This window comes from Oreochromis niloticus, linkage group LG16 (assembly GCF_001858045.2).
Source record: "Oreochromis niloticus isolate F11D_XX linkage group LG16, O_niloticus_UMD_NMBU, whole genome shotgun sequence".
Classification (NCBI taxonomy): Eukaryota; Metazoa; Chordata; class Actinopteri; order Cichliformes; family Cichlidae; genus Oreochromis; species Oreochromis niloticus.
In genome coordinates, this window is record NC_031987.2 from 22,612,779 (window position 1) to 22,639,545 (window position 26,767).

Genomic DNA, 26,767 nt, shown 5'->3' on the forward strand with positions numbered 1-26,767 from the left:
AATTTATCATTATACTGCTGCGGCTCTTGTAGTGATGGTGTAAAAAGCTATTTTGGTGAAGCGTGCTGCATGTGAACCCACAATATCGAGTTTGGCTGCTACTCCAAATGTCTCACAGCCTAGTGCTGTCATAGAGATGAGATGCAGAAGTAACAGTTAAAGCAATTGTAGTAGCTTTTATTTAATTTTCATGTAGATGGAGACATTGGCATGCCTATAGCGGTCAAAACGTATTGTTTTGATCATATAAATCATTTTAATTCACATTTTGTTTCTTCTTCTTTTTTCTGTATTTATGAACATTTCTAATGTAACAAACAGTAGGAATGAATTTATGTTGTAATTTAAGTACCTCTTTGCACTTCAGATTTTGGTTTATCTAGCATAAACTCCAAATCTTTTAATTACATTTAATCCGATGACCATCTAGTCTAATAACGTCTTCATGCTTATTAATATAGGGTTGAAGCTTGAACTGTTTGGAAGCAAGACACAAACAAATTGTGTAAATATTAATCAAACAATAAATGTCTTGGTATCCAATTCTTGTAGAGATGGGCCAAAAATGCTGAGCTTCCTACATTAAGCCCTCAGCTTCAGCTTGCAGGATTTTGATGTACCTTACCATTCGGTTTTATCTCCTCAGAAATCATATTTTCCTTGCTTCATGGGTTGTTACAGTCTTCTGTGTTCTAAAAGGCTTTAAGTGCTCTGTGCAGACAATGTGCTCCTTTGTAAATACTGCACAGTCACTTGGTCACAAGAGGCTAGGTAGGAGAGCAGGAGACATTAGTGTTAGATGAGGGCTGGAGGCTGATTTGAGCTGAAAATGAATGACCTTTCTTCCCAAATAGATGACATCACCCTGTTACGACCCGGCTCAAGGCCGCAACAAAAAAAAAGATGAATACCAGGTTGTGGGTAAGAAGAGGCTTTATCTTAAACTGGACAACCAGGTTGGCTAAAAAATGGCTGGTGCCACTAAAGCAAACACAACAAAAGAGATGGACAAAATGGTGAACGGAGAACTAAACTATACTGGGAAACTAAACTACTGACCCTGAACAGAAACACAAACCTGAACACAAATAACCGCGAGCAGAAAACAGATGACGGTTGGGCAGCAGGGAAAACACACGGATGAGACATGGTGGATACACAGACGGGCCAGCCAAACTACAAAGACAGAGGACGCGACTTAAATACACACAGGGAAACACAGGGAGATTGCACACAGGTGGGGAACACAGCTGGGAATAATCAACAAGACGAGACAGAGGTAAAACTGAACACACTCACATGAGACGCAGACCTTCACAATAAAACAGGAAACGAGAACAAATCCTTGAACATAACATAAAACAAAACACTGACAACATTAAATCGTAACAACCCTCTGTGACTGTGATGCCAAAAACGCAACACTGGGAGAGAGGGACAATCGATTCTCTAGAGGTTGCCTCAGGACTGTAGTTAAAAATGCTTTGCTTGGTGGGATGGTGAAAGCTTATCAGTTAGTTTATCAAGTTTCTCTGTGAGCTGTAGTTTCTCCAGTGATTATTTGGATTGGAGTCCTTAAGCTTTGATGTAATGATTAGGATGTAAATTCTCCCTGTTGACTGGTCCAACTGATTTACATCAGTGATGGCTGACTTGATATTACAAACAGCACTTAGTGTAACACCATTAAACAACATGCAAGAAGCACCATCAGCAACACTTCTCTAAAATGTCTTTTTGTTTTCCAATCCCAGTAGGCATGGGTAGAGATTGTAGACTGTTTGTCTGTTCAGTGTTAATAATTGAAACATTTAATTATAATTGTGTAACATAATGAGGATTTTAATTGAAGAATTATCTGCTTTAAATTTCTCACCTCACTGCACAACAGTGATGGTTTACGCTTTTTATTATTTTATTTTTTGTATTGTTTTTAGAAATAACTTGGCCATGCCAGCTTATTTCATTTGTCATCTGTCTCTTGAGTGCCTTTTAAAACTTTAATTTCAACACCTTTTTTGTTGCAAAGACATCCTTAAGCATTTTTCCAGTTTAACTTTTAAGTTCAGCTCGAACTAAATGGACTAAAGGACACGTTTGCGCACTGTTTATGCAGAATATTGTGCAATTAATTTAGCAACAGCGAAAATGCACTCGAGCGGTTCTTGAAATTGGGAAACACTGTACAAAAAGCAAGTGTCCTTAGGAGTCCGAAGCAAAATGAAGAGTTCTTTATTTTCACCGTGTAAATACGGTGTTCAGCAGAAGTCTTACACTCCAGATTTATTTTGGTTACATAATTTTGTTTCAACTTGAATGTAACAGAAAACATCTGCACAGAGTCCCTGAGGTGTAGATTTAGGGAGATTTTCTCTGAGGGATTCTTACCTCATTTGTTGTGGTCAGTAGGCAATGTGCTTTAGAAGTGGGGAGGGTATCGTCAGTGGGCCAAATTAAATTCCTTCTAAGGTAACTGAGTCATGAGGTACACAAAGGAGGAATGGATTACCTACTTGTCCATGTACAGCAGTTATTTTACTGTACCAAAGTGTATTGAATTTTACTATAAATATTGATGTTACAGTTTATAAATGTGGTTTATAATGAGGAGTTTCTAACCGACCCTCCTCGCTCTTGTTTCCTCACAGGCCGAGAGTCTAGATGGAGCCCTCTGCGTGCCAGACATCAAGCTACACAGCAACCCTTCTGCATTCAATGTCTACTGCAACGTGCGGCACTGTGTGCTGGACTGGCAGCAAAGAGAGGCCTCCCTGGCGCTGGCCTCCAGGAGCTCGGTACAGAGCGGCGACTCAGACAGCGAGGAGGAGGAGGAGTACCGCGAACCAGCCGTGAAGCTGCCAAAGGTATAAGCAGGGAAGAGCAATATCAGCTGCTTATGTTGTTGTTAGCTGCACTTCCTACTAAAGCGAGCCAGCGTATTATTTTGATGGATCTGTGAGATCCTTTAGGGCTTATCGTTTTTATTGTCATAATTGAGGTTTGTGTTACCAGGGATTTCAAACAACCCCCAGCCCAAATCCTGTGAGGCTTCCCCAACTATGTCCTTTTCTCCATGTGCCTGTTAGAAAAATAAATTCACTCTGTGCCCCTGCTGTTGCTCGGCTGACATTTACATCTGCATGACAAAAAATTTTGTTCAATTAAAATACTTGCATCTTATGAATACTGAGTGCTGCTGCTCCCTCGTTCACAGCATTTTTGGATTTGACAGATTTTTTTAAAAATTATTTTTATTTATTTTTAAAACCCAGATGCCCATCATGATGCAGTCCTCTCAGGGATTTGTCTCCTACTGGTCCCAATCTAGATATCTTTCACACTTTGTTTCACACTCCATTGTTTAAAAATAATCCTGACAAATCAGTGTTGTTAAGATAAATGTTGTTTTATCCTCATTGATACCTATTAAATGATTGGTATTGATGATATATTTGGGGATTTGGTCTTTAATTTCAGCTCATTAACAGTGGCTAACAAACACTGATCGTAAACCTCAATGAAGTGTCAGCTACAAAAATCTTGAAAGTCTTGAAATTTTCCATTATTTTTTTTGTGCTGTGCCATTTGAATCCTCCTGTACATTTAAAAAAAAATCGATTATACTATATTCGTTACACTGATTTTAAGCTTTCACAAAACAAGTTCTTCAATGAGACAAGAAAGGACATTTGAATCATTATGTGATTCACTAACAAGCAATTCTGAGAGGGGAATGCTGAATGCCTTCCACTCTTCTCCACATAGCCAAGTAGGTCTGTCATTATACAAAATCTAAGTCCTTCGTAGTCCTCTGCATGCTGTGGGGCCCTGACCGGATGTAGTGGCATTGACTGTAAAACATCCACTTCAAACCTTTAGGGCATGCTTATCTGTTTATTGTAAAATATTTAAAAGAAAGCGATTTAACTTGGAGTGCGTTGTTGCTTAGCGCATAGAAACGGTGTTCCTTTGGTGTGTCTGCAGATCATTGGCATCGGCCTGTGTGGGGTTTTTGAGCTGATAAAAGAGACTCGGTTCTCTCACCCTCTGCTGTGCCTGCGTAGCCTACAGGCCTTGCTGGACATGCTACAGGGACAACAGCCTGAGGGCTTCCAGACTGAGCCACCTGATGTGTTAGGTAAAGCAGTATGTGTACTAAAGCATTCCAGTGTAATTAGCCTATTGTATTTGAAGTATGAAATGCTTATTTTTATGTTGAATCTGCCAAATATATAATGTTCGTTATTACTTTGTTCAGCCATCTTTAGATATTACACTTGTATTGTTTTCTCAAAAGGCCAACCTTCCAACCATTTGTTTTGCTTTGCCAGAGTCTCTTTTCCAGTTGTTGTTGGAGACCACGGTCCGGAGCACAGGACCCAATGACCCAACGGGGCAGGCCATCACTGCGCTGTCCTGTGCCTGCCTCTTCAGTCTGGTGGTGGCCTGGGGAGACACGGGGAAGATCCTCCAGGCAGTCTCTGCCATCCTCACAAATAATGGTAGTCATGCCTGCCAGACAATACAGGTAAGCAACCAATTCAAACAAATTTGACTTATTGTACACGTGTGTCTTAACTCTTTTTACATGTCTGGGATTCATTTTCAAAATCAAAGACAATGTAATAAGAGTGTCAGTCCACTCTATTCTTTGTACTTTTTTGTTATGCCTTTCTAGAACAAGTATCTTCTGAGATTTCACAATATTTTGTCATGATTACCTGTTTAAATCTCAGTCATATGTCTTGGGCGCAGACATTTATGTGATCCTCTTTGGTTAAGCACAAGCTGGAAACTGTTGAATGTGATATTTTCAGTTTCTAAACATTTTCCACCAGAACATGTAACCCTTCTCTCATGTGCTCAGGTTTCTCTCCATATTGGCAAACATGTTTTTGATCGCCAAAGTGCATATTGAAGTGGATAAAGTAACCTGGCTCCATGCGTTTCTCAGTGCAGGGAGACTCAGGGCAGTGTCTGGGCAGCACAAATTGAGTTTTGGAAAATGTCAGGCTGCTCTGATCTCCTGTTTGATTATTTTACCCTGACTGCATTCTTCCACCAATTAGCTGTTCTTCTGTTTGCTTCTGTCCATAGCTTGTTCTCTCCTTCCTGTCTCTCTGTCTTTTGCACTGTTTTTTTTATTTCCTCTGCTCTATACCAAGCTGTTCTTTCAATTTCTTTGCCAAGTTGAACAGCAAGTACTAATAAGTGAAAAGGGTTTGTGAATGAAAACATACTTATCCTTTTCCTGCATTTGGATGCAATTTCCACATGTGATTGAGGCATAGAGGGATTTGTAGGCTCACACATTTTATCCTATATAAACACTGGGCTGTGTTTGTTTTTGTTTTTTCCCCTCTTTGCTTATCTTTTATGTATTAACTGGATTATGAATCATCACAATGGCAGGCAGGCTTTTTGAGAAATGTGGGTCTGCGCCTGTCTATGTTCTGTTTCTTTTTTTTCTTTTGTGTTTGTTTGCTTTTGTGTTAACAGCAAGATCAGAAGTATGTGTAATGGCTGCCATGGGAGATTGTGTGAAAATGCCACAGACAAAAAATGTACAGGAAACTGCAAGTTTTCCTCCTTGTCTTTCTAAATCTCTCCAGGTTCCCACCATACTGAACGCGTTACAGAGGAGTGTACAGGCTGTACTGGTGGGAAAGATTCAGATCCAGGATTGGTTTGGAAATGGCATCAAACGTGCAGCCTTGATGAACAAGTGGGTCCTGAAGGAGGTGACCATTGATGAAGATGAGCGCTGCCTTCTGCAGACTGATGGTTCCTTCCTGTACTTGCTCTGCAAGGATGGACTCTACAAAGTGGGCTCTGGATACAGCGGCACTGTCAGGGTGCGTAGCAAAAGCTGCATATCAGCTTTGTGCAGTTATATTGCTTGAATTTTTCAGAAGCTTTTTGCACTGTCAGAAAATGACTGATGAGGTGCATGTACATACGAGTAGCTCTATATCTGATAAACTGAGACCGCATATAAAATCTGAAGTTTTTTCGTACACTGGATCATTTGATAAAAATATATGTTCAAATTGAAAAGCTATTGGGGATTTAGGTGAGCTCGGCATCCTAAAGTTGCAAGTTTTTCTTCCAACTTGGTTACGGCAGTGCTTTAAAAGTGAAAGTTCATGTTCACTTTTTGTTTTGTTTGACTTTATTTGTTTTTGTCTTCTCGTGTGTATTCAATTCCCCACAGGGCCACGTGTACAACTCCACGTCTCGAATCAGAAATCGAAAGGAGAAAAGATCCTGGCTGGGCTTTGCTCAGGTAAATAATGGAAATATTGACATTTACATTTTTTTTTCCTTGCATTTTGGAGAGAGAGAGAGAGAGAGAGAGAGAGAGAGAGAGAGAGAGAGAGAGAGAGATCGATCTAGAGAGCGAGCGATCGATCTAGAGAGCGAGCGATCGATCTAGAGAGAGATGTGTGTGTATATACATACACATACAGTTGGAGCTACTCATTGACTTCATTGATCATCTGTTGTTTTGTCTTCAGGGGTATTTGTTGTATCGGGACACAAGTAACCACAGTATGTCGGCCCTGAAGATCAACCCTGAGACTCTGGAGCACGAGGGAACGGTTGCAATGCCAGGTGATTTATTGGCTTGTATTTAAACACCTCAATTAGGCATCAAATTTTCAGTGAACAAACTGTCAGGTATATTAACCATCGCATTGAATTTTGCAGGTCAGCATTCAGATGGACAGAACATCATCTTCACTGATGGAGAATACATTAACCAGATTGCAGCCTGCAAAGATGTAAGTTTAATGTTCCTGCTAAAGCCCATCAGTATTCAGTATTACAGTAACACACTTCATCTTTTTTAGACTCTTAGACGAATGTGGTGAACTTAAAAACTGAAACTGATTCAGTATGCAAAATCGAGACCTCTCCTACATGTTTAACTAAACCCTGAAGAAGCTAGCTGTGCATCTGTACTGCTGAGTCTGCTGTAAACACAGGGGAGAGAGCTGGCTTTATTATGCACTCACTTGCTTTTTTATTCTAATGAAATTGTAGTTTTGAATTTTGAATTAGGATAGTTGCAAATTTCTTCACATTAATATAAATATATAAGCAAGGTAAAAGGCTTTCGGTGCAGGAAGCTTTCTGGTTTCCAGTTGTAGTTTGCTTATAGTCCATGGTCAATCGACAAATCATGTTTGAACAGGCTTAGATTGTCTGCACGTGAACCATTTACATGGCAAGCCAGAGAGGCAACGTATTTCGCCTAAATGCAGTTGTGAAATCATCTGTCAATCACTGGTTTAGCTTTAAGCCTTTGAAATTTATCTGCTTTCATTAACGGTGACTGGCAGATGGAACAGGAAGTCTTGCCCTACTCATCTGATGACTACACAGGAAGCATCAATGTTGACAACAGAAGCAACTGCTGGATTTATGACCCTGCATTTATAGCCATTTGCATTTTGCTTTTAGGCTCTGCAGAAAGGAGGATTAAGGAATTCAACCAATGCAGAGGCCAGCAGTGATGATGGTATTTGTAGGCTGACTGAAAATTAGTTGAAAAATTTGCAAACAGCACAACAGCATTGTTCGCTATGACGTGCGATCAGATATAAAGAATGCATTAAGAGAAGCAAAAAAACTGGCTGCTGTGGACGGTATATGTTGTTTGGTTTGCTCTGCATAGCATCTATGCATTACCAGTGCAGTACCATGCTTGGACCTTGAAGTTCCCAGATTCAAAAAACAAGTCACTGACTCGCTCAGAGAAGCACTTTTTCCATTAGTACCTACTTGGGTCGGCTCAGTGAGTTTTCCATTGCAACTGAGTTCTACCTAATGTGCGCGGGGTCGTTATAACAACACGGCCAAGCATCACGCAACATCATTTGTATGCGACACAAAAGCGTACGTCCAGGCAATGTTAGATGTGCTGATCAGTCTGTTGACGTCACATTTTTGGATCGCTAAAAAAGCACCTGGTACCAGATATTACCACTTAATGGAAAACCTTAAAAACTGTGTCAGTCCGGACCAAGCCAATCCAAGTAGATACAAATGGAAAAAGGGCTATACAGAGAATTGTTTTGCTTCTCTTTTGAATTGTCAAACTTGAATTGAATGGGGAAAGATGGCCACTTCATGCCAGCTGGTGGTTATTCTCATTGTGACAAATAATTTTTAATTGCACTTGTGCAATGACATCCTTACCTTCTTAACAGTGCTATCTGTTTAGTTTCCTTTTGTTAGTTAAAACGAGGTTAACTTTTCAACTTGACTGGACCAGTGAAGCATCTGTCCCTCCCTCACTCCAAAAAGACTCTCAGCTGATCACCAGCTGTGCCGTACAGGGGTCCAGCTGTGTCTGTGTGTGTTGTGTATATGTGGGTGTGGCAGTGAGGCAAATGGCACCACATGTGGGTATTCTCTGGAGAGCTTAATCTCTCAAGCAGTTATCTGCATAAGCACTCTGTAATGTGAGTGGGGGAGGGGAGTCTCTGAAATCCATATATCTGCCATTGCAGCAAGGCTGTTTCTACACTAATCAAAGGGGGTGGAGTACTGCATGGGGCTCAGAAGCTATATGCATTTATAGTGATCAGCCAGCAGCTTAAACCACCTATAGTTGGAGTTTAATGATTTGAGGCCCATGTGCTCTGCTCTGTGGAAATTAAAGCACTTTAGATGAGTCTGTCATTATCACCACGCAGTGAAAACCAGAATAGTCCCACGTCCCAGCCTTCATCCCTCAGTTATATCCCTGTTATCTTATAATTATTTCCTTGGGGTCTTCCCATTTTTACAGTTTTCTTTTCTTTAAATCGTCACAGCCATAGTCTTAACATACAGTATGTCCTGTGCTCTGCCATCAATCAGCGTGATCAATCAGCGTGTCACACCCTACACCATGCTATTAATATTGTCACCGCAGGGGTTTTCAGTACTTCTATCCACTAATTTATATATAAAACACAATTCTGAGTTGATTAATAAGAAGAAACTGTGAAGAATGGACTAGATTTTTGGCACCTGAAACTTTTTGGTTTCTGTTTTAGTCCAAAATCTGTTGCCTTTGTTTGAGAGGGCTTTGGCTGCATACATGTAAACAGCTATCATGAAGAGCAAAAGAGTGACTGAATGTGCTTAAATATACACAATGATGAGCAGATGGAGACCGAAGCTTTGGGCTGGATGGCCACACTGAAAGCCCCCAAAATATTGTCCGTTACCCCCAGAGGCTAAGTCGGCAGACTAGCTAATAAGTTGTAATGAATGAGTAATTGATGTCTTGATGCAGTTCATTAGTTAATCACTTGGGGTGTGACCCATTGTAATGATTGGAGCAGGGATGCATTTTCTTTAAACAGAAGTGTCCTTTGTTAAATGGACCGTACGTGACACTGTTGCAGTGTTGTGCCATGAAGCTAAGCTGTGTTCTTTCCTGCAGGATGGTTTTGTAGTACGGATCTATACTATGAGTTCAGACCCGGCCCTGCAGCAGGAACTGCAGCTTAAGCTGGCAAGGAAATGTCTGCACGCTTGTGGCATCTCTCTTTTTGACCTCGAGAAGGATCTGCACATCATCAGTAAGTGATGCAAAACACAGATAATATATATAATAAAGCCTCACATGCTTTTGTATACCTACTGAAAGCATTTTGCAGTATACTTGTGTTTGCAAGGTTGCAAATGTGTCCAAAATTGCTCACAACTTAATGGGATTTTTAAAAAAAAATGGTGCGCAGTACTTCCAATCCTGTCCCCTTGTGCTTTTGGCTCTAAATACTATGTTCTTCTCTCAGGCACAGGCTTTGATGAAGAGGCAGCATTGCTTGGAGCAGGCAGGGAGTTTGCTCTGATGAAAACTGCCTCGGGAAAGGTGAGACTGGTGGCGTGTCTGAAATGTTTAACAAAAATGAATGTTGGAACAACTTCAGCTGCTGAGCTTGAGAGCTTTTGTCTTGCCAATGACAGACCAGGCACTTTGAAGGGTGAACCTGTGGTGGGGGAAGGACTCAGTAGTGTTTCTGCTTGTTTGACTGCATTAAGCCCATCGTACAATTTAACATTCCTGCAGTTTATAACATCTGTACATAGTTAGCCTCAGTCAGATTTTCCAACATCAAGCTGCACAAAAGCCTAATAAGACAGACCTTTATGTTTAGGAAATGTTTTCTAGCCATCTTAGCTAAATTGTCTTTAAATAATACAAAATTACAGAGTTGTTTTTATGTCTTAATGTCTGCCTTTTTTGTGCTCTCAGAACACAGCCTTTATTAGTGGTTATAGGCAGGCTGAGCTACAAAACTTCTGAACTGGCGTTCCTGTATTTCAGCCAGCTATGCAGTGAGTCTCGCCCTACAGTACAATGTCAGCAACTTCAGGGAGGCACAACAAGGCAGACTGGAAGAGAAGCTTCCTATAGTTTTTGAATTTATATAAGAGTAGAATCAACAGGTGTTATCAAAAATGTCGATACAAGTAATTAAGGGTTCAAAGGTTTACAATACTCTCTTGTATAATAAGATGAGAATGCTAACTATGAATGTGGTTTGGGGTGTGTGATTGTTTGTGCCTTTTTATTTTTTATTTTTTGTAGGTGTGGCACAGTGTGCTGCTCTTCTGCAGTAGATAGCAGTCCAGGGTAGTTCTGTGTTACACATTCCTTTGTCTGTGTAGAGGCCTAAACTCACAATGCATTTTATCTGCATATTACCCAGAGTGGATGGGCACAATGGGAGCAGATGAATTTTATCCATAAGAAAGTATGAGCATTTAACTCATGACCCAGATTGGGTATGCTTAATGCATGCTACTGTTCTCTCAAATGCTGGAGGTAGTGGAGTTGTTTCCAAAGTGAGTGCCGGATAATTTGAGTCATAAAAATTCTTTTGCATACCACACCACACTTTGTACATATATGACTAAAAGCTCTTGTATTTGAATTGGCAGCATACACACAAACAAACTTCAGTCTAAGATCCTCAGACTAACATTTTGTAATCCTACTCTTTTTTTTTTTTTTTTTTTTTTTTTAAACCCAAACTGTTTTCAATCTTTTTGCATGTGTTTAAATTAGTCTCCTTGTGTTTTATTTTAGATCTACTACACAGGAAAATACCAGAGTCTGGGTATAAAACAGGGTGGCCCATCAGCAGGGAAATGGGTGGAATTGCCCGTTACGAAATCTCCGAAGATTGTCCAGTTCTCAGTCGGCCATGATGGCTCTCATGCGCTGCTAGTGGCTGAAGATGGAAGTGTGTTCTTCACAGGCTCTGCCAGCAAAGGGGAAGATGGAGAATCTAGTGAGATGACTATTTGCAAACATTCACCTTGTTAAAACCGGAATAAAAGCCAACTTGGCTGAGAGGCTAAATGTGATGTCTGATGTGTTCTTTTTTTCAGCTAAAAGTCGCCGACAGCCCAAGCCGTACAAGCCCAAGAAGATGATCAAACTGGAGACCAAGACAGCCGTGTACACAGCATGCAACAATGGCAGCAGCAGCATTGTCACCAAGGATGGAGAACTCTACATGTTTGGCAAAGATGCTATATACAGTGACAGCACCTGTGAGTTGACAGAAATGGAGCATAGATACTTCAACATTTCCTTGTCTGGTCTAATCAACGCTCTACAACAATTAAAATTTGTGTCCACAAGAATTGCTCATTCTCGAAAACATTTATTTTCAATACTACTTTCCTCTCTACAGGTCAGGTGACAGACCTCAAAGGTCATTTTGTAACTCAGGTTGCCATGGGTAAGGCTCACACATGTGTTCTGACCAAAAACGGTGAAGTGTGGACGTTTGGGGTGAATAACAAAGGCCAGTGTGGTAGAGACACCGGAGCCATGAGCCAGGCAGGAAAAGGTGAGAAGATGGACAAACACACACAGACAGATAAACATAATAAAATCACTCAATTTGAGTTTTTCATTTATGTGCTCTTTTAAATTCTGATCGATCTGATGATTTTCTTTGTTTGTGGACATATCTGTTGTAGCATTTGGTGTTGAGAACATGGCCACAGCCATGGATGAGGACCTAGAGGATGAGTTGGAGGAGAAGGAAGAGAAGAGCATGATGTGCCAGCCAGGCATGCACAAGTGGAAATTGGACCAGTGCATGGTTTGCACAGTGTGTGGAGACTGCACTGGCTACGGTGCCAGTTGTGTCAGTAGTGGACGACCAGACAGAGTGCCGGGAGGGTAAGAGACTTATAATGTCAGGACAGCATCTGTGTTCTTAGGAACCAAAAACATACTCATGACTGATGGGATCTTTTTAACAGCATTAAAAAAAAAAAAAGCGATATGAATATCTGTTTTGTTTGTTTATTTTGAACCAGTATCTGTGGCTGTGGATCTGGAGAGTCTGGCTGCTCAGCGTGCGGCTGTTGCAAAGCCTGTGCCAGGGAGCTCGATGGTCAGGAGGCCAGGCAGAGAGGCATCTTTGACGCTGTGAAGGAGATGATTCCATTGGACCTGTTGTTAGGTATGCTAAATGATATCTTCCAGCATATTACTTAAAGCCCAGATTTTAATCGTGTTGGCGCAGTGACAAATGCAAGGAGCTAGCCAAAGAACTGCCCATGCTATTTTGGTTCAGGTGAGTGTAAAAGTGCAAAAGCAGTGGGGAGTAAAATACGCAAGTAAGGATTAAAAAAAGCACTCTCAGCATGCCACATATCTCACTGTTCTGAAATTGCTCTGCCAGTCACAGTGAGAAATCAAGAAACGGCATTTCCAAGAAGTCATTGTGTCATCTGCATGGTTTACACCTGCATTTGGGAGAGCAACAGTGACACGCAGGATTGTTAAGCTGCAGGATATAACATTTCCTGCATAAACAGGAGAACACTAAGTTACATAGTCTGCTGAGAGTAGAGGTATATGTGGTTATTCTGTGGCATCCAGTGGTGGTAAATACAGAGGATGGCGGTGCATAACAGCACTACCCTCTGGTCTGGCAGTTCTAAATTAGAGGCTGCAATTCTGTCAACATAACAGAAGTGAGTACACGCCTGTGCAGTGTTGCTAAAGTATCAAACGATTCACTTTGCAGTAAATGCTTTACAGTAAGGTTGTTCTTCCTTTTTTATGAAACAAAAGGTTCAACTTTTTAGAATGATGGCTTTTCACAGCTCTTTGCACAAAATTTCTGGAAAGAAAAATCTGCTCTTCAGAGACAAATAGTTTTAGCTGCTCTTTTCTAGAGTGGTTATGTTGCTCCATTTTTCTCTTTAAGACTCCCCAAAGGTGTTCTGTTGGATTCGAGTGAGGCGAGATAGTTTCTCAGCTCATAGTTTCTCCTCTTGTGTGGTTTTGGCAGTGTGCTTCGAATTGTTGTTATGCTGGAAGGGTTCTGGAGACCGGGTGCTATCTTGTCAGCCAGTATTTTAGTATATCCACAGGCATTTATGGTTGCCATCTATAAATGTTCTCTCCCCAAGACCTTTAGCTGTCATGATGCCCCTTATTATCACACTCCCACCTCACTGCTTCGCTGCTGGTCATTGCATTGACTGTTGTAGTTGTGGTCTCATCTGAGCTGAGCAGATTTATCTTGGTGTCATCTGACTGAAGAATGTGTGCTCTCAATAGACATCACATTTCTTTTCTTGTTCTTTAGCAAAGTTTAATCTTGTAGTTTTTTTGTCAAACAGCAAGGAGCTTGTTTTTATTTTTTCTCTACTTTGACACCATCCATAGAGCCTGATATTATGCAGTGTTCTCGCATTGTTCTCTTTCTCTCTTGATGACCAGAGTTACAATCCATAGTGTCCACTCTCAGTGGATGACCACTGCTTCTTCTCATTAGTGATATTATTGCTTTGGTTTAGCTGCTGTCATCAGTCTTCCTGTATTGTGCAGTAGCTTTATTTGTTTGTTTGTTTGTTTGTTTGTTTGTTTGTTTGTTTGTTTGTTTGTTTGTTTGTTTGTTTGTTTGTTTGTTTGTTTGTTTTTTAATGCTTCTGGTTACTTTTCGAGTAATAATGCAAACACAGATAAAGCCCATAAATCCCAAACTGAGAAAGATCCAGTGTGCGCAGGTCTGTGTATTTTGATGATTATGCAGTTGGGTTTAGTGGACATCACAAGTGTACTCAGTTTTGTTGTTGTTGTTTCTACTTTAGGATCAGTATTAATAATAAAGACGTTCGTTTTGGTTTTTAAGAGAGGAAGCACTCCATTTGCCAACTTAGAAATAGTGCTATTTATAATTTGATATACATTTAAATAACTTGAGATTGAAGTGATTCATGTGTAGTCACTTCTGTTCTGTTCATTCTATGTCTGTAGTACCAAGTCTCAGCCATTTTAATAAGAAGATGATCAAAGAGTACAAATCAGTCATAGATTAAAGTGCAGATAAATGGGAATCCTGCTTTAATCACATTATCACATCCTAATTTAAGCACATCAGCATATTGGAGAGTGATAATTTATTTATATCACAAATAAGCATTTCCTGCTGTCATCATTGTGCACACTTTCTCCAAATCTGTGCAAAGTATGAAATCAGATACATTGTCCATCATTAAACAACTCTCCATCTTAAAGGTCAGGGAAATGTAAAACAACTGGAGTGCTACTTGCGCTGGTTGTTGCGCCTTCATGAAAATATGCTCTTCTTTTATCCTTTATGCTCTGTCCTTCATGCAGTATATCCATCTTGGCTTAAACACCACCTGCATTGTTTACATTTCACTTAAAGCTGCAAAGACTGACAAATCATATGCATGTTAAAATCTTAATGCACATATATGATGTGACTGTAGCACCTATATGTTTAGCTGCACATACCTGAGAAAGATTGTCCAGGACTTAATGTAAGCACTGTATGCTGAGCTTATGACGGCATGGTGCTTATGCTACATGTCATAATGTTTGTTGCATTTGCTTGAATACATCGCGCACTTGTCACTCATCCTTGGTTATAATCCTTGTGTCGTGCAGAGTCGTTGCTTCTCCATCATGTCTCTCCATCATTCATTGATGTGTCTTGTTTTGTTCCGCCCTGCTTTGCCTTCCCTCCTCCTCCTGCATCCTGTCTGGGCTGGCTGTATCTGCGGCCTTTTTGTTTTCAGCTGTGCCTGTCCCTCCCCCTCCAGGAGTCAACATCGAGGAGCACATTCAGATCCGCCAGGAGGAGAAACGACAGAGGATCAATCGCCGGCATAGGTTGGAGGAGGGAAGAGGTATGATTCAGAGCTAAGGAACTAACTTTAATGAAGAAGTGTTTGTTTTGGGATGTAGAAAGGACACATTTCTGTGATAGACATTTCAACACAGGAGAGACTATGGAGATGGATGTAACAAATAGGCGTAACTGTATGTCCATCCTTTTTTTTTTTTTTTTTTAATAAAAAAAAAAATCAAGTTTCAGGTTACTTACAGGTGCTGTTGTGAGCTTGGGTGTCGTGCCTTGGTGACTTCCCCCTTGCTTGTGTCTCTCTATTTTTAATTTTTTTTTTACATTTTTTAGCATATGTGTATGGTTGTGGTGTAGTATTATCATGTGTTGTTTCCCATTTGTGAGCATTGTGCATGCATGTGAAAGTTTCTTTCTCCCCCAGGCCCCCTTGTTTTTCCCGGTCCCATTTTTATGAACCAGCGTGAGCAGGCCCTAGCCAGAATAAGACCCCTTCAGGCACTAAGGCATAAACGGGACAAGCACAAAGGTACTGCGGTCTTCACTAACTCAACGGGTGCAGAGACACCCCTTTGACTTATCTCCCAATCTGGCTGTCCCGCCCACCTCCTCTCACTCTTTGAAGGCAGGACTCTTGTATCTTCACCAGGTCTCACGGTACCAAAACATGTAGCCAGCTGGAAACGAGGGCTCACTGAGATGCACTGGGGAAAAGCAACCGTGGTGTATTTAGATTGCGTTAAACACCTAAGAGGCTGATTATTTGAATTAAATTATTTTTTTTTATTGATTTTTATTATTTAAACATAGAAAAAGGATTGAGGTCCAATGAAAATTTGGTCTTCTAATTTCTTTTCGGGTTTATGAAGTTTTCATCCATGGAGTATGATGCAGTTAATAAGACGAAGGTAGAAAGCTATGTCCTTGCCTAACTGGATTTACTGTCACCCCCATAGCAAACAGATAAAACTACTGCATTACAAGCAGGAGACACTGGGGAGAGTAAGCTTTGACAGTTGGCAAGTTTGGCACATTTTAAATGTGAAACATTTTGTGGAAATGGCTTCGATGTGTCATTTTAACATTAATCTTTGTTTGGGCACTCATCAGCAAGTGTTGAAATTGTTAAGACATTGATCAAATCAGTAGAATATGGCCATATATTTGTAGTTTTCTTTTGTGTGGATTTTTTTTATTTTATTTTTTCGAATAAAACATCTCTTTCCTTTGGAAAAACAACTGGTGGATATGAAGATGGATCCTTGCTTTTTTTTTCTTCTTTTTTTTTTTCCCTCGTCTAACCAGCATAATCATGGAGGACAGAGAACATAATATAATGTGACTGTTAAATACCTGTTGAACCTTTTTTTTCCTTCTTTTTTTTTAAAAGAAAAATCTCATTTGGCTACAAAAATGTCAAATATATGACTTTGTGTGCAGATATAAAGCAAAAAATTATGATGATATGTGCCATCTAAAGACATCAGAAGCATAACTTGTTCTAATGTCCCACTGGCACTAATCACTCAGTGGTTTATTAGTCTGTTTCGAGTCTGTTTTGCTTTGATGTTTGATGTACATTTGTAAGTGTAGGTCATTTAGGTTGCATCTAATAAGCATTTTTCTTCATGGTTTTCACAGGCATTACGGTTGTGCCTGGTTTTGACCTCTAAAACTGCTTTCATGTGCTTAAGATGTCATTTTAGGAGCACTTCTGTTTATTCTCTAATATTAAGTGTAGTGACAATGAACTAATTTCTTAACCCTTCTAATTTTGGGGCCATGAGCCAGTCAATATTTATTTTGGTCCAAAAAAAACAAGAATCCAGAATATAGTCTTAGTCACTGTATTCACTGTAATGCATGGCACTCCTCTATCCCAACCTCCTCCTGTCACACACCACAGCTGTGACCTCCTGCAGGGCTCAGGGTAAACCAGACTTCCTGTTCCTCATAAGAGACAAAAAAAAAAAACCCTCCATTTTTTTGAACTGTTGGCAAGCTATAACAGAACTGGTTATCAAAAGCCTTTGTTATGACGGTGTGTCACTCCTTGCTTTGTTTCTCAGCATGTTTTTTCCCTTTTCTCCCTTTTTTTTCTTTTTTTCTTTTCTCCTTTCGTTTTTTTTAAGACCTCTTTTCCCTCCAGCTCTGTTTTTTCGAGGATTGTGCAGAGGCTTCCACCTCAGCGGTCTAAAGCTGCTACTAAACTTCACTCTCTGTTCTGTGCTCAAATGTGCTGACTTCAGTGTTTGCCTTATAGATGGTAGCAGTGAGCGTGGGGAGAAGGATGCTAGCAAAATTACAACCTACCCCCCAGGGGCTGTGAGATTTGACTGTGAACTGCGAGCGGTTCAGGTCAGCTGCGGTTTTCACCACTCAGGTGGGTACTTTTCCCTCATGGCAGTCACTAGGTTAGATTTGCCTTGGTAATTCTAGAAGTTGTTTAAAGCAACTAGTAAGAGTACGGAAATATTAAAGTAATAATGTGACATTCGTCATGTTGATTTACAGTGGTGCTTATGGAGAATGGAGATGTCTACACGTTTGGGTATGGTCAGCACGGGCAGCTCGGACATGGGGACGTCAACTCCAGGTATTCTTGTCGGATGACCTTGTTTTTTCTTTAATGTGTATGTATGTTCAAGTAAAAGTAATTATTTGTTAGCCATAGAATCGTTTCTGAAATTATCCCTGTATATTCTAGTATTATTTAAACATTAAATAATTATAGCAGAACAGACAAATGTCATGGGTATTAAGAGGGAAAACTACATTACCAAGCATACATTAACTGCAGTTTTGTGGACACACTTATTCATTTAATTTTTTTCCCTGCTAGGGGCTCTCCAACTCTGGTGCAGGCTCTTCCTGGTCCGAGTGTGCAGGTGACAGCAGGCAGTAACCACACAGCTGTTCTCCTCATGGATGGGCAGGTCTTCACATTTGGCAGCTTCTCGGTGAGTAAACGGAGTCTGTTGCAATTCTACAGTAATGCAAAAGTAATCTTTTAAAACAAATGTAACCTTTGCTTTGATCTGTCACGATTGCTTTTGCAAGGGCTGCAGATTTCTTTTGCACTTTGTTTCTGAAACTTAACACTCTCCTTGCTTTTTCAGAAAGGGCAGCTTGGTCGGCCGATCCTGGACATGCCCTACTGGAATGCCAAGCCATCTCCTATGCCCAATATCGGTGCCAAATATGGACGAAAAGCTACGTGGATCGGAGCCAGTGGGGACCAGACATTCTTGCGGATCGATGAGGCTCTTATCAACTCCCATGTCCTAGCTACTTCAGAGATCTTTGCCAGCAAACACATCATTGGCCTCGTGCCCTCCTCTGTGTCTGAGCCACCACCATTTAAATGCTTGCTTATCAACAAAATGGATGGAAGCTGCAGAACCTTCAATGACTCTGAGCAGGAGGACCTGCAAGGATTTGGCCTGTGTCTGGACCCAGTGTATGATGTTATATGGAGGTCAGTGTGAGGTCTATGCTTATGTTAACCAAGGGATAAGCTGGATTCCATCTCAACTCTTTGTTGCACTTTCAGTAGTACAGAAATATTTCTAATTCCTTGCATGTTTAATCCTTGTCATTATTTCCTCCTGCTTCTAGGTTCTTGCCAGCCACCAGAGAGATGTGGTGTTACAATGCAGTGATAGCTGATGCCAGGATGCCCTCTGCAACAGATCTGCAGGCTCGCTGTAGCATCCTTAGTCCAGAGCTTGCATTGCCGTCAGGATCACACGCAACCACCACTCGCTCTCATGGAGCCCTACACATCCTTGGTAATGCTTTACACTAGGCATTTACAGTGTCAAATTGCTTATGGGCCTTATGATCTTTTTGTAATTACCTTTTATTAAATCATTGACTTAACTTCTCTGATGGGGCTTTAGCTTAGTCTGTGTAGCTCCCGGGTGTTTCAAGTTTTAGCTGCTGTTCATTCAGCAATATCATCCAATGTGAAAGACCGGTTGTTAAAAAATTGGACTTAATTTCATGCTTTTATAGAAATGTATTCTGTATATAACTGTGGGAATCCCATTAGGAAGTTATTTTTCTGGCTTTTTGTTTTTCCTTCTTTTTATGAGTGAACTGTTATTGTTAGCTTTTCATGGGAGACTGTAGTATCATCTTTTAATCAGTTCAAGAGAAAACTGATTTGACCTCAGTCAACCAAATTATGTGATTGCAAGAATGCTGTGACCACTTTTTGCTGATTGTCATTTATTAGTAAGATGAATTATGCTGTTTTTTTTCCCCACTTAGGTTGCTTGGATACACTGGCTGCCATGCAGGAACTGAAAATGGGTGTAGCCAGCGCTGAGGAAGAAACCCAGGCAGTGATGAAGGTCTATTCCAAGGAGGACTACAGTGTTGTGAACCGCTTTGAGAGTTAGTTCTTGTTCTAACTCTCAAAATAATGACTAAAAAGAGACAGGACTTGCATTGACTGATTGAGTTGATCTCATCAATATATCAAACTAGGCAACTGCTTAATCTGTAACATTCAGTGAAATAAAATTCCATGGAAAGTAAGTTATCATCTTTGTGACCTTCATAGCCTGACTGTTTCCTTATGCGATGTTGCAGGTCACGGTGGTGGTTGGGGTTACTCGGCCCACTCTGTGGAGGCCATCCGTTTCTGTGCCGACGCAGACATCCTGCTGGGTGGGCTGGGCCTGTTCGGGGGACGAGGGGAGTACACTGCCAAAATCAAGGTGTGCAGTCCCTTGAAATATTTTTACAAAAAATTGCTTTAATTGCATGGATGTGCAAGTTTTTGAAAACCATAAGTCAAAACGAGGTTACGTAGGATTTTGAAATTAATACCACAGGTGTATCTGTGGTATTAAAAAAAAAATAAATAAAATACTGCCCGTACTAACCCTTAGACCCCTGTCTAAGGGTTAGTACGGGCAGTATTTTTTTTTTTTTTTTTTTTTTTTTTTTAAATTTATATAATATATTAATCAATTTCTGTTGTTGTGCAGCTGTTTGAGCTTGGCCCTGATGGTGGTGACCATGAGACAGATGGTGATCTGCTGGCTGAGACTGATGTACTGGCTTATGACTGTGCTGCCAGGTATAGTTAATGTATTTGTGTGTATTTTTTAAAGTGGTTTTAGCACTTAGTCTTGTGGCCATTTTAGTAAAGAAAACATTGCAGAATCATTTTAAATGGCTGTAACTGATGGTAATCTTATTTTTAGGGAGAAATATGCAATGATGTTTGATGAGCCGGTGCTGCTGCAGCTTGGCTGGTGGTATGTGGCGTGGGCCCGAGTGTCTGGTCCCAGCAGTGACTGTGGCTCCCATGGGCAGGCTACCATCACTACTGATGATGGGTAAAACTGATTTACAGTCACTATGATAAATCAGTAGAGCTGATGGTTTATTTTTCTATTTGTTACATTTGTTTACATTGCTCGTGTTGATTTTTCATGTGTCATGATTTGTGTTTTTCCTCCCATTTAGTGTGGTCTTTCAGTTCAAAAGCTCAAAGAAGTCAAATAATGGCACAGATGTCAATGCAGGTCAGATACCTCAGCTACTTTACAGGCAAGTACTCTCATTTTGTTAAAAGTGGTGCATGTTTTTTGGGGGGTTTGTTTTATTTTTTGGTGCCTGTCTAATAAATAAGCTTTATTCTCTTTTCATATTTTAATGTTAGGCTTCCTTCAAATGATGGCAATGCATCTAAAGGCAAACAGCAAACCAGTGAACCAGTCCATATCCTTAAACGCTCATTTGCTCGTACAGTCTCAGTGGTGAGTACTGTCAAAGTGTCTCTCTGCAAGTTATGTAACTCTCTTAACAGGTCACTTGTTAAAAAATATTTTTTTAATGCTGTGTCATCTCATTGTAGGAGTGTTTTGAGTCTTTGCTGAGTATCCTTCACTGGAGCTGGACCACCTTGGTTTTGGGTGTGGAGGAACTGCGAGGGCTGAAGGGTTTCCAGTACACAGCCACCCTGCTCGACCTTGAGAGGCTCCGCTTTGTTGGCACGTGCTGCCTCCGCCTGCTCAGGGTCTACATCTGTGAGATTTTTCCCATTGCAGGTAGGAACACAAAGCACTTTATCACTGACAGTATGATGACTGATAGATGGACGACGAAGTCTTTCTTTGGAACAACAAAAGAGTCTTATTCAAACTGTTACTATACATTAAACCAATTATTATATAGTATGTACATAGATTTATATTTATAAAGCAATTAAAAAGTTAGAAGACAATCAGTGATTGTGATATTTTTCTTTCTTAAAAAGTGCATTTTAGTTAAACTATGTGTCTTCTGATTGCATCTCTTCTTTTCTCGTGTTTGATTTCTAGCCAGCACCAAGGCTGTGGTGGAGGAGTCGAGCAAGCTGGCAGAGTGCGTAGGAAAGACACGCAGTCTGCTGAAGAAGATCCTGTCAGAAGGCATGGACAACTGCCTGACCAAGCTGGACAATGACCCACAAGGCTACTTGTCTCAGCCTCTTACTTTGCTGGAAGCCGTGCTGCAGGAGTGCCACAACACCTTCACCGCCTGCTTCCACTCGTTCTATCCAACCCCGGCTCTGCAGTGGGCCTGCCTGTGTGATCTGCTCAACTGCCTGGACCAAGTATGATGATTTCATACAGCTTGTTGACACATTAAAAAAAAATCTGTTAGTTTTAGATGACATTTTACTGTACTTTCATTATTCAAACCCTTTTCTACCTAACAATGTTCAGATGAAGGTTAAAAGAGGGGGAAAAAAATCTGACCTTCACCTTTATTTTTGCTGTATTTCAGGATATCGCTGAGGCTAATTTCCGTACATCCAGCAGCCGTCTCCTGGCAGCCGTAATGTCAGCTCTTTGTAACACATCGGTCAAGCTGACATCCATCCTGCCCATTGCTTATGATGGGGAGGTGCTGCTACGTTCACTGGTCAAACAAGTCAGCACAGAGAATGACTCGGCCCTTGCTCACCGCTTCCCCCTGCTGGTGGCCCATATGGAGAAACTCAGCCATGTGAGTTTTTGGCACTGCGTTGATGTTTAGTTGTTTATAGATACAGTCAGTGGACCAGAACATGTTTGATAAGTTGAGATAACTACATTTGAACACTATCACTTTCTCATCCAAATATCTAGATGGCCTATAAAAGAAATCAAAACAATCATATTAAGTTAGTAATATTGCTTTCACCTTTTAGACGGAGGAGAACCTGATGGGCATGACCAGTTTCCGGGAAGTACTAGAGAAGATGCTGGTGATTGTGGTGCTGCCTGTGAGGAAGAGTTTGAGGAGGGAGGTTGAACTGTTCTCACCACATTTGGTCTCCAACACCTGCGGCCTGCTGGCCTCCATCGTTTCTGAGCTCACCGCCTCTGCCCTGGGCTCTGAGGTAACTTAACGTGCTCTAGTAGCCATTCACCCATCCCCCACTGTACACCTGCATGTGGGGCCACTGTTTTGGCTTTAAGCTTTGGTCCTTGTGTCCTCTTGCAAAGCCCCGCTCGCATTACCAGAAATTTCATCTGTATGTGCTTATTGTTCTGGGGTTAGACAAAGCAACCTTTTTGATCACATTGATTTGTAGTTTTCAAAGGGCTTGGATTTGATTTGCATCCCAGTCACTACAGTTCAGCCAACGTTTGAAAAGAAATGTCACTCATGCATTTTCTCATTCTTTTTCTTTTGTCCTGTCTCGTGCCATATTCTTCATATTCTCAAGGCTCTATTGTTGTTGAAGTAATTTCTCTCAGTGACAGACACTGTGTCCTTACTGCAGCTTAAAAAAAACAGAGAGCTCAGAGCTTTTCTGTATTGTTTTTACAGCATGCTGAGTCATTAAGTGTGAGTGGCAGACATCTGTTGGCCTCCCTCTTTCACACTCTTCATTTAATTATCATCACACTCTCTTTTTATACTCGTGTACTGCAGTCATGACTCTTTAGCTTTGTTGCCATAGTAACGTTATTTGACAACTGCCCTCAACGACTCCTTTTTTCTTTTTCTTTTTTTTTTTCCTTTTTTTTTTTCTTACCCTCTCCCCCCAAGTCTGTTGTCACGGAAACTACTCTTCCTCCCCAGAGTACCTGGATAGGTCCCTCTGCAGCTGTGTCTGGTTCTCAGTAGTCACAGGCTGATATAAATAGTAGTTACCTAATGCATACCAAGCATGAAATGGTTTTATTTCACTTTCACTTATTTTTTTCTGTGAATGCCTTTTGTATGTTTTAGCAACCTTTAAATTATTTACCTTTTCCAGCCATCATTTACACAGTGTCTGGACATTTGGAGGGTTTCGGTCATTTTACACTTTATTATGAGTATTGCTACCTAGTGTATTGCTACCTAAAATCATGGATTGTGATTTTGTATATTTAAAAAAAAAAAAAGACATTTAGTGTCTTTCTATTTCTCTTCAAGTGTCGTCAGGTGTGTTTGGCTATATTTCTTAGTATTTCATCCTTTATTAGGTTGATGGGCTGAACTCGCTCCACTCAGTGAAAGCATCTCCGAACCGCTTCACCAAAACAAGCCAGGGCCGCAGTTGGAACACAGGCAATGGCTCGCCGGATGCCATCTGTCTGACAGTGGATAAGCCAGGCGTTGTGCTTGTGGGTGTCTGCGTATATGGAGGAGGGGGCATCCATGAGTATGAGCTAGAGGTGCTGGCTGATGATGTAAGTGACTGAAGATGTATTTTTTTTTTTTTTTTGATTTGTTTTGTGGTGCTGCTGAACTAGTTTCCAGTCAGTTTAATTATTTATTCTTGTGAATCTTTTTGTTCCCTCGACCTTCAGGCGCAGACAGAGCACCCAGGGGACTCTGCGCATTCTCACAGGTGGACATCTCTGGAGCTGGTGAAGGGCACATACAGCACTGACGATTCCCCCAGTGATATTGCTGAAATTCGCCTGGATAAGGCTGTGCCACTTAAGGTACATAAGCGGTATACGACCTGGTACATAAATGTGTTTGGCCCAAGTAACAAATTTCCTCTTTGTGACTGCTCTTTACGGGGTGAATTTTTTTTATATATTGATCTGTTTAACTTATGGTAAGCTTAAATATAATGTAATGCCTAGCTGTCTCCGAGGCTAATTAAAGTCACTAAACTAGACCTCTCAGCTGCGTTTCTGGCGTTAGTGCCTTTATGAGTGTTTTTAAGGCAGATATCTGACAGATGATATGGCTTGTGGTGCAGCTAATTGTATTTGAAACATTAGCGTGATACACCCATATACTCTAAAGAAGGCCTTTTGCTTGCCAAGCTAGCTGATAAATTGGCACTGTATGCTCAAAAAAGGAGAGATAAAGAGGTGTCAACATGCAAAATGCCAAACTCAAGAATTTAAAAGGACTGTAGAGATTTTTATACACAGTCTATAGTTAAAAAGCAAATATTTATTTAATAAATTTACCGTGTTGCAGGAGGGGGTGAAGTATGCAGTGCGATTACGAAACTACGGTAGCCGGACGGCTAATGGGGACGGAGGGATGACCACAGTGCAGTGCTCCGATGGTGTGTCCTTCACCTTCAGCACCTGCAGCTTGAGTAGCAATGGGACCAACCAGACCAGAGGACAGATCCCGCAGATTCTCTATTACAGGTATGCATAAAGCTAGCATCTTCTAATTGCTTGTATCAAAAGTTGTTTTGGTTTTTTTCCTGACTTAAGTGTCTCATTGTTGAAGGAGTGAGTATGATGGGGACCTCCAGTCTCAGCTGCTGAGCAAAGCCAATGAGGAAGACAAAAACTGTAGCAGAGCTCTGTCTGTGGTTAGTGCTGTGGTTAGAGCTGCAAAGGATCTCCTTCACAGGGCATTTGCTGTTGATGGTAAGCACAGTAAACTTTACACAGCTATTACAAAAGCACTGGTTGCTTGTATCTCGGTCTTTCTTCATTTTGTCCTTTCTTGTCTCCAGTGGATGATATTCCCGAGCTTTTAAGCTCTTCTAGCCTGTTCTCTATGCTCCTGCCCCTCATCCTGGCCTACATAGGTCCCGTGGCTGCATCTGTACCAAAGGTATGAGTTCACACTCAGATGGTTTACCTGCCTTCTTAAAATACCATATTTCTCTCTGGTGTAGCACTGCGGCTAACTGCTTGTTCTTTCACATCCAGGCTGCTGTTGAGGTCTTTGGTTTGGTTCAAGAGCTGCTGCCTGCTGTCTCTGCCCTGAACCAAAAATACGCCCCACCCACCTTTAACCCAAACCAATCCACAGACAGCACTACTGGCAACCAGCCTGAACAGGGCCTCTCCGCTTGTACCACCTCTAACCATTATGCAGTAATTGAGAGTGACCACCCTTACAAACAAGCTGGAGTCACTCAGTACAGGGTAAGGCATCTCTTGCCATACTTACTGGTTGTAAAATGTGTTAAGAGAAAATTCTAGAATTTAATCTGTAACTGATTTCCCTTGTGCTTCACCATGATTCAGGTATCATTCCCGGACTGTGTCCGCTGGACCACCATTGAGTTTGATCCACAGTGTGGCACTGCACAACCAGAGGACGTTCTGCGTCTGCTAATCCCAAGCCGAACACTCCACTTGTCTAACCTGGGTGCCAAACCCTTGATCCACGACACCATCAACACCTGGACTGAGCTCAAAAAGTTCTCAGGCTCAACAGGCTGGCCAACCACTGTCCTCGTGCTGCCAGGTGAAAACAAACAAGCAAACCAACTTAAAAAACCCCCCAACAAAACAGCAGGATAGCAAGTTGACATTTATTGGACAATAAGCTACAACAGTGTTATTGAATCCCAATAAACCCCAATGTTTCTAAACCAAGAGACTTAGAAGAGCCAATATACACTAGTGGAGTCAAGGGGAAACTCTCAACTAAACTAATGACCACTGCATTTTGGTGAACCTTAGGGTGTAATACAGAAATGTACAATAGACACAGATGTTTATATAACATATAAATAGTGTTATTATTTATATTACAATTATTAGTACCTTTTGGTAGACACAACCTTTGACAGCTTTTGTTTTCTAATCTTATTTCATTTTAACATATTTAAAGCAAGTTTGGCTGATGAATGATGTTAAAAATTTAAACTGGTCAGATTATATATGACCAATATTTTTTCATTTAACAAAACTAAAGCAATCAGTTATGAACATTATTGAATTGGTAACAAAAGTTATGCATCTATCCTTTATGACTGACATAATATTTCATCGCCAGTGACCTTTGTTCAAAACTCATGTGGTGTATCAGCCTCTGTGCTACAATGGTATTATTCTTTGCAGGATTATTATATTTCTGCCATCATAAGTCTTTAGTGGTTAATGAACTTCCTCAAGGCAGCGGAGGGAAATATTGCCCTGGGTGGTGTGTTACTTTCGACAGAAGGGAACTCCGGGCTGGAAGACACCTAAAAAAAACTTGTGACCACACAGGCAATGCATATTCTGTAGGAGGACCAGTATTCTTTGTTTACTGTGAGAGCTCTAGCAGCATTTTTAATGAAATGTGTTGTATACTTAAGTATGAGCTCTGATTGAGTAGTGACAACATTCTTAATCCAACACATGTTCATGCAAGCCAGCTGCAGCTCGTTGATGATAATTGTCGGCATCCTTTGTGTACTTTATTCTACTTAA

The 26,767-nt window shown here is 40.9% G+C and overlaps 1 protein-coding gene across 21 annotated transcripts in view; it reads left to right on the top strand.

Moving 5' to 3' along the window:
• The window catches only part of mycbp2 (MYC binding protein 2), a 62,384-nt gene that overhangs the window by 8,799 nt on the left and 26,818 nt on the right, over positions 1-26,767 (top strand). For 17 of the 21 annotated variants that reach the window (XM_025903637.1, XM_025903636.1, XM_025903639.1 and 14 more), the window contains exons 3-40: positions 2,649-2,864; positions 3,985-4,138; positions 4,332-4,528; positions 5,613-5,855; positions 6,215-6,286; positions 6,519-6,615; positions 6,712-6,785; positions 9,443-9,581; positions 9,798-9,874; positions 11,096-11,300; positions 11,401-11,565; positions 11,709-11,867; positions 12,001-12,205; positions 12,346-12,491; positions 15,088-15,198; positions 15,577-15,681; positions 17,416-17,535; positions 17,667-17,748; positions 17,995-18,112; positions 18,272-18,630; positions 18,771-18,943; positions 19,428-19,553; positions 19,752-19,879; positions 20,153-20,244; positions 20,372-20,506; positions 20,637-20,720; positions 20,833-20,929; positions 21,028-21,220; positions 21,494-21,768; positions 21,942-22,163; positions 22,348-22,539; positions 23,618-23,824; positions 23,945-24,082; positions 24,576-24,754; positions 24,840-24,982; positions 25,072-25,172; positions 25,271-25,489; positions 25,592-25,814. In XM_025903637.1, the coding sequence (XP_025759422.1) occupies positions 2,649-2,864; positions 3,985-4,138; positions 4,332-4,528; positions 5,613-5,855; positions 6,215-6,286; positions 6,519-6,615; positions 6,712-6,785; positions 9,443-9,581; positions 9,798-9,874; positions 11,096-11,300; positions 11,401-11,565; positions 11,709-11,867; positions 12,001-12,205; positions 12,346-12,491; positions 15,088-15,198; positions 15,577-15,681; positions 17,416-17,535; positions 17,667-17,748; positions 17,995-18,112; positions 18,272-18,630; positions 18,771-18,943; positions 19,428-19,553; positions 19,752-19,879; positions 20,153-20,244; positions 20,372-20,506; positions 20,637-20,720; positions 20,833-20,929; positions 21,028-21,220; positions 21,494-21,768; positions 21,942-22,163; positions 22,348-22,539; positions 23,618-23,824; positions 23,945-24,082; positions 24,576-24,754; positions 24,840-24,982; positions 25,072-25,172; positions 25,271-25,489; positions 25,592-25,814 (5,971 nt within the window). The remainder of the gene's footprint in view (positions 1-2,648; positions 2,865-3,984; positions 4,139-4,331; positions 4,529-5,612; positions 5,856-6,214; positions 6,287-6,518; positions 6,616-6,711; positions 6,786-9,442; positions 9,582-9,797; positions 9,875-11,095; positions 11,301-11,400; positions 11,566-11,708; positions 11,868-12,000; positions 12,206-12,345; positions 12,492-15,087; positions 15,199-15,576; positions 15,682-17,415; positions 17,536-17,666; positions 17,749-17,994; positions 18,113-18,271; positions 18,631-18,770; positions 18,944-19,427; positions 19,554-19,751; positions 19,880-20,152; positions 20,245-20,371; positions 20,507-20,636; positions 20,721-20,832; positions 20,930-21,027; positions 21,221-21,493; positions 21,769-21,941; positions 22,164-22,347; positions 22,540-23,617; positions 23,825-23,944; positions 24,083-24,575; positions 24,755-24,839; positions 24,983-25,071; positions 25,173-25,270; positions 25,490-25,591; positions 25,815-26,767) is intronic. The other 4 variants (XM_025903638.1, XM_003451608.4, XM_025903642.1 and 1 more) reach the window with 3 other exon arrangements.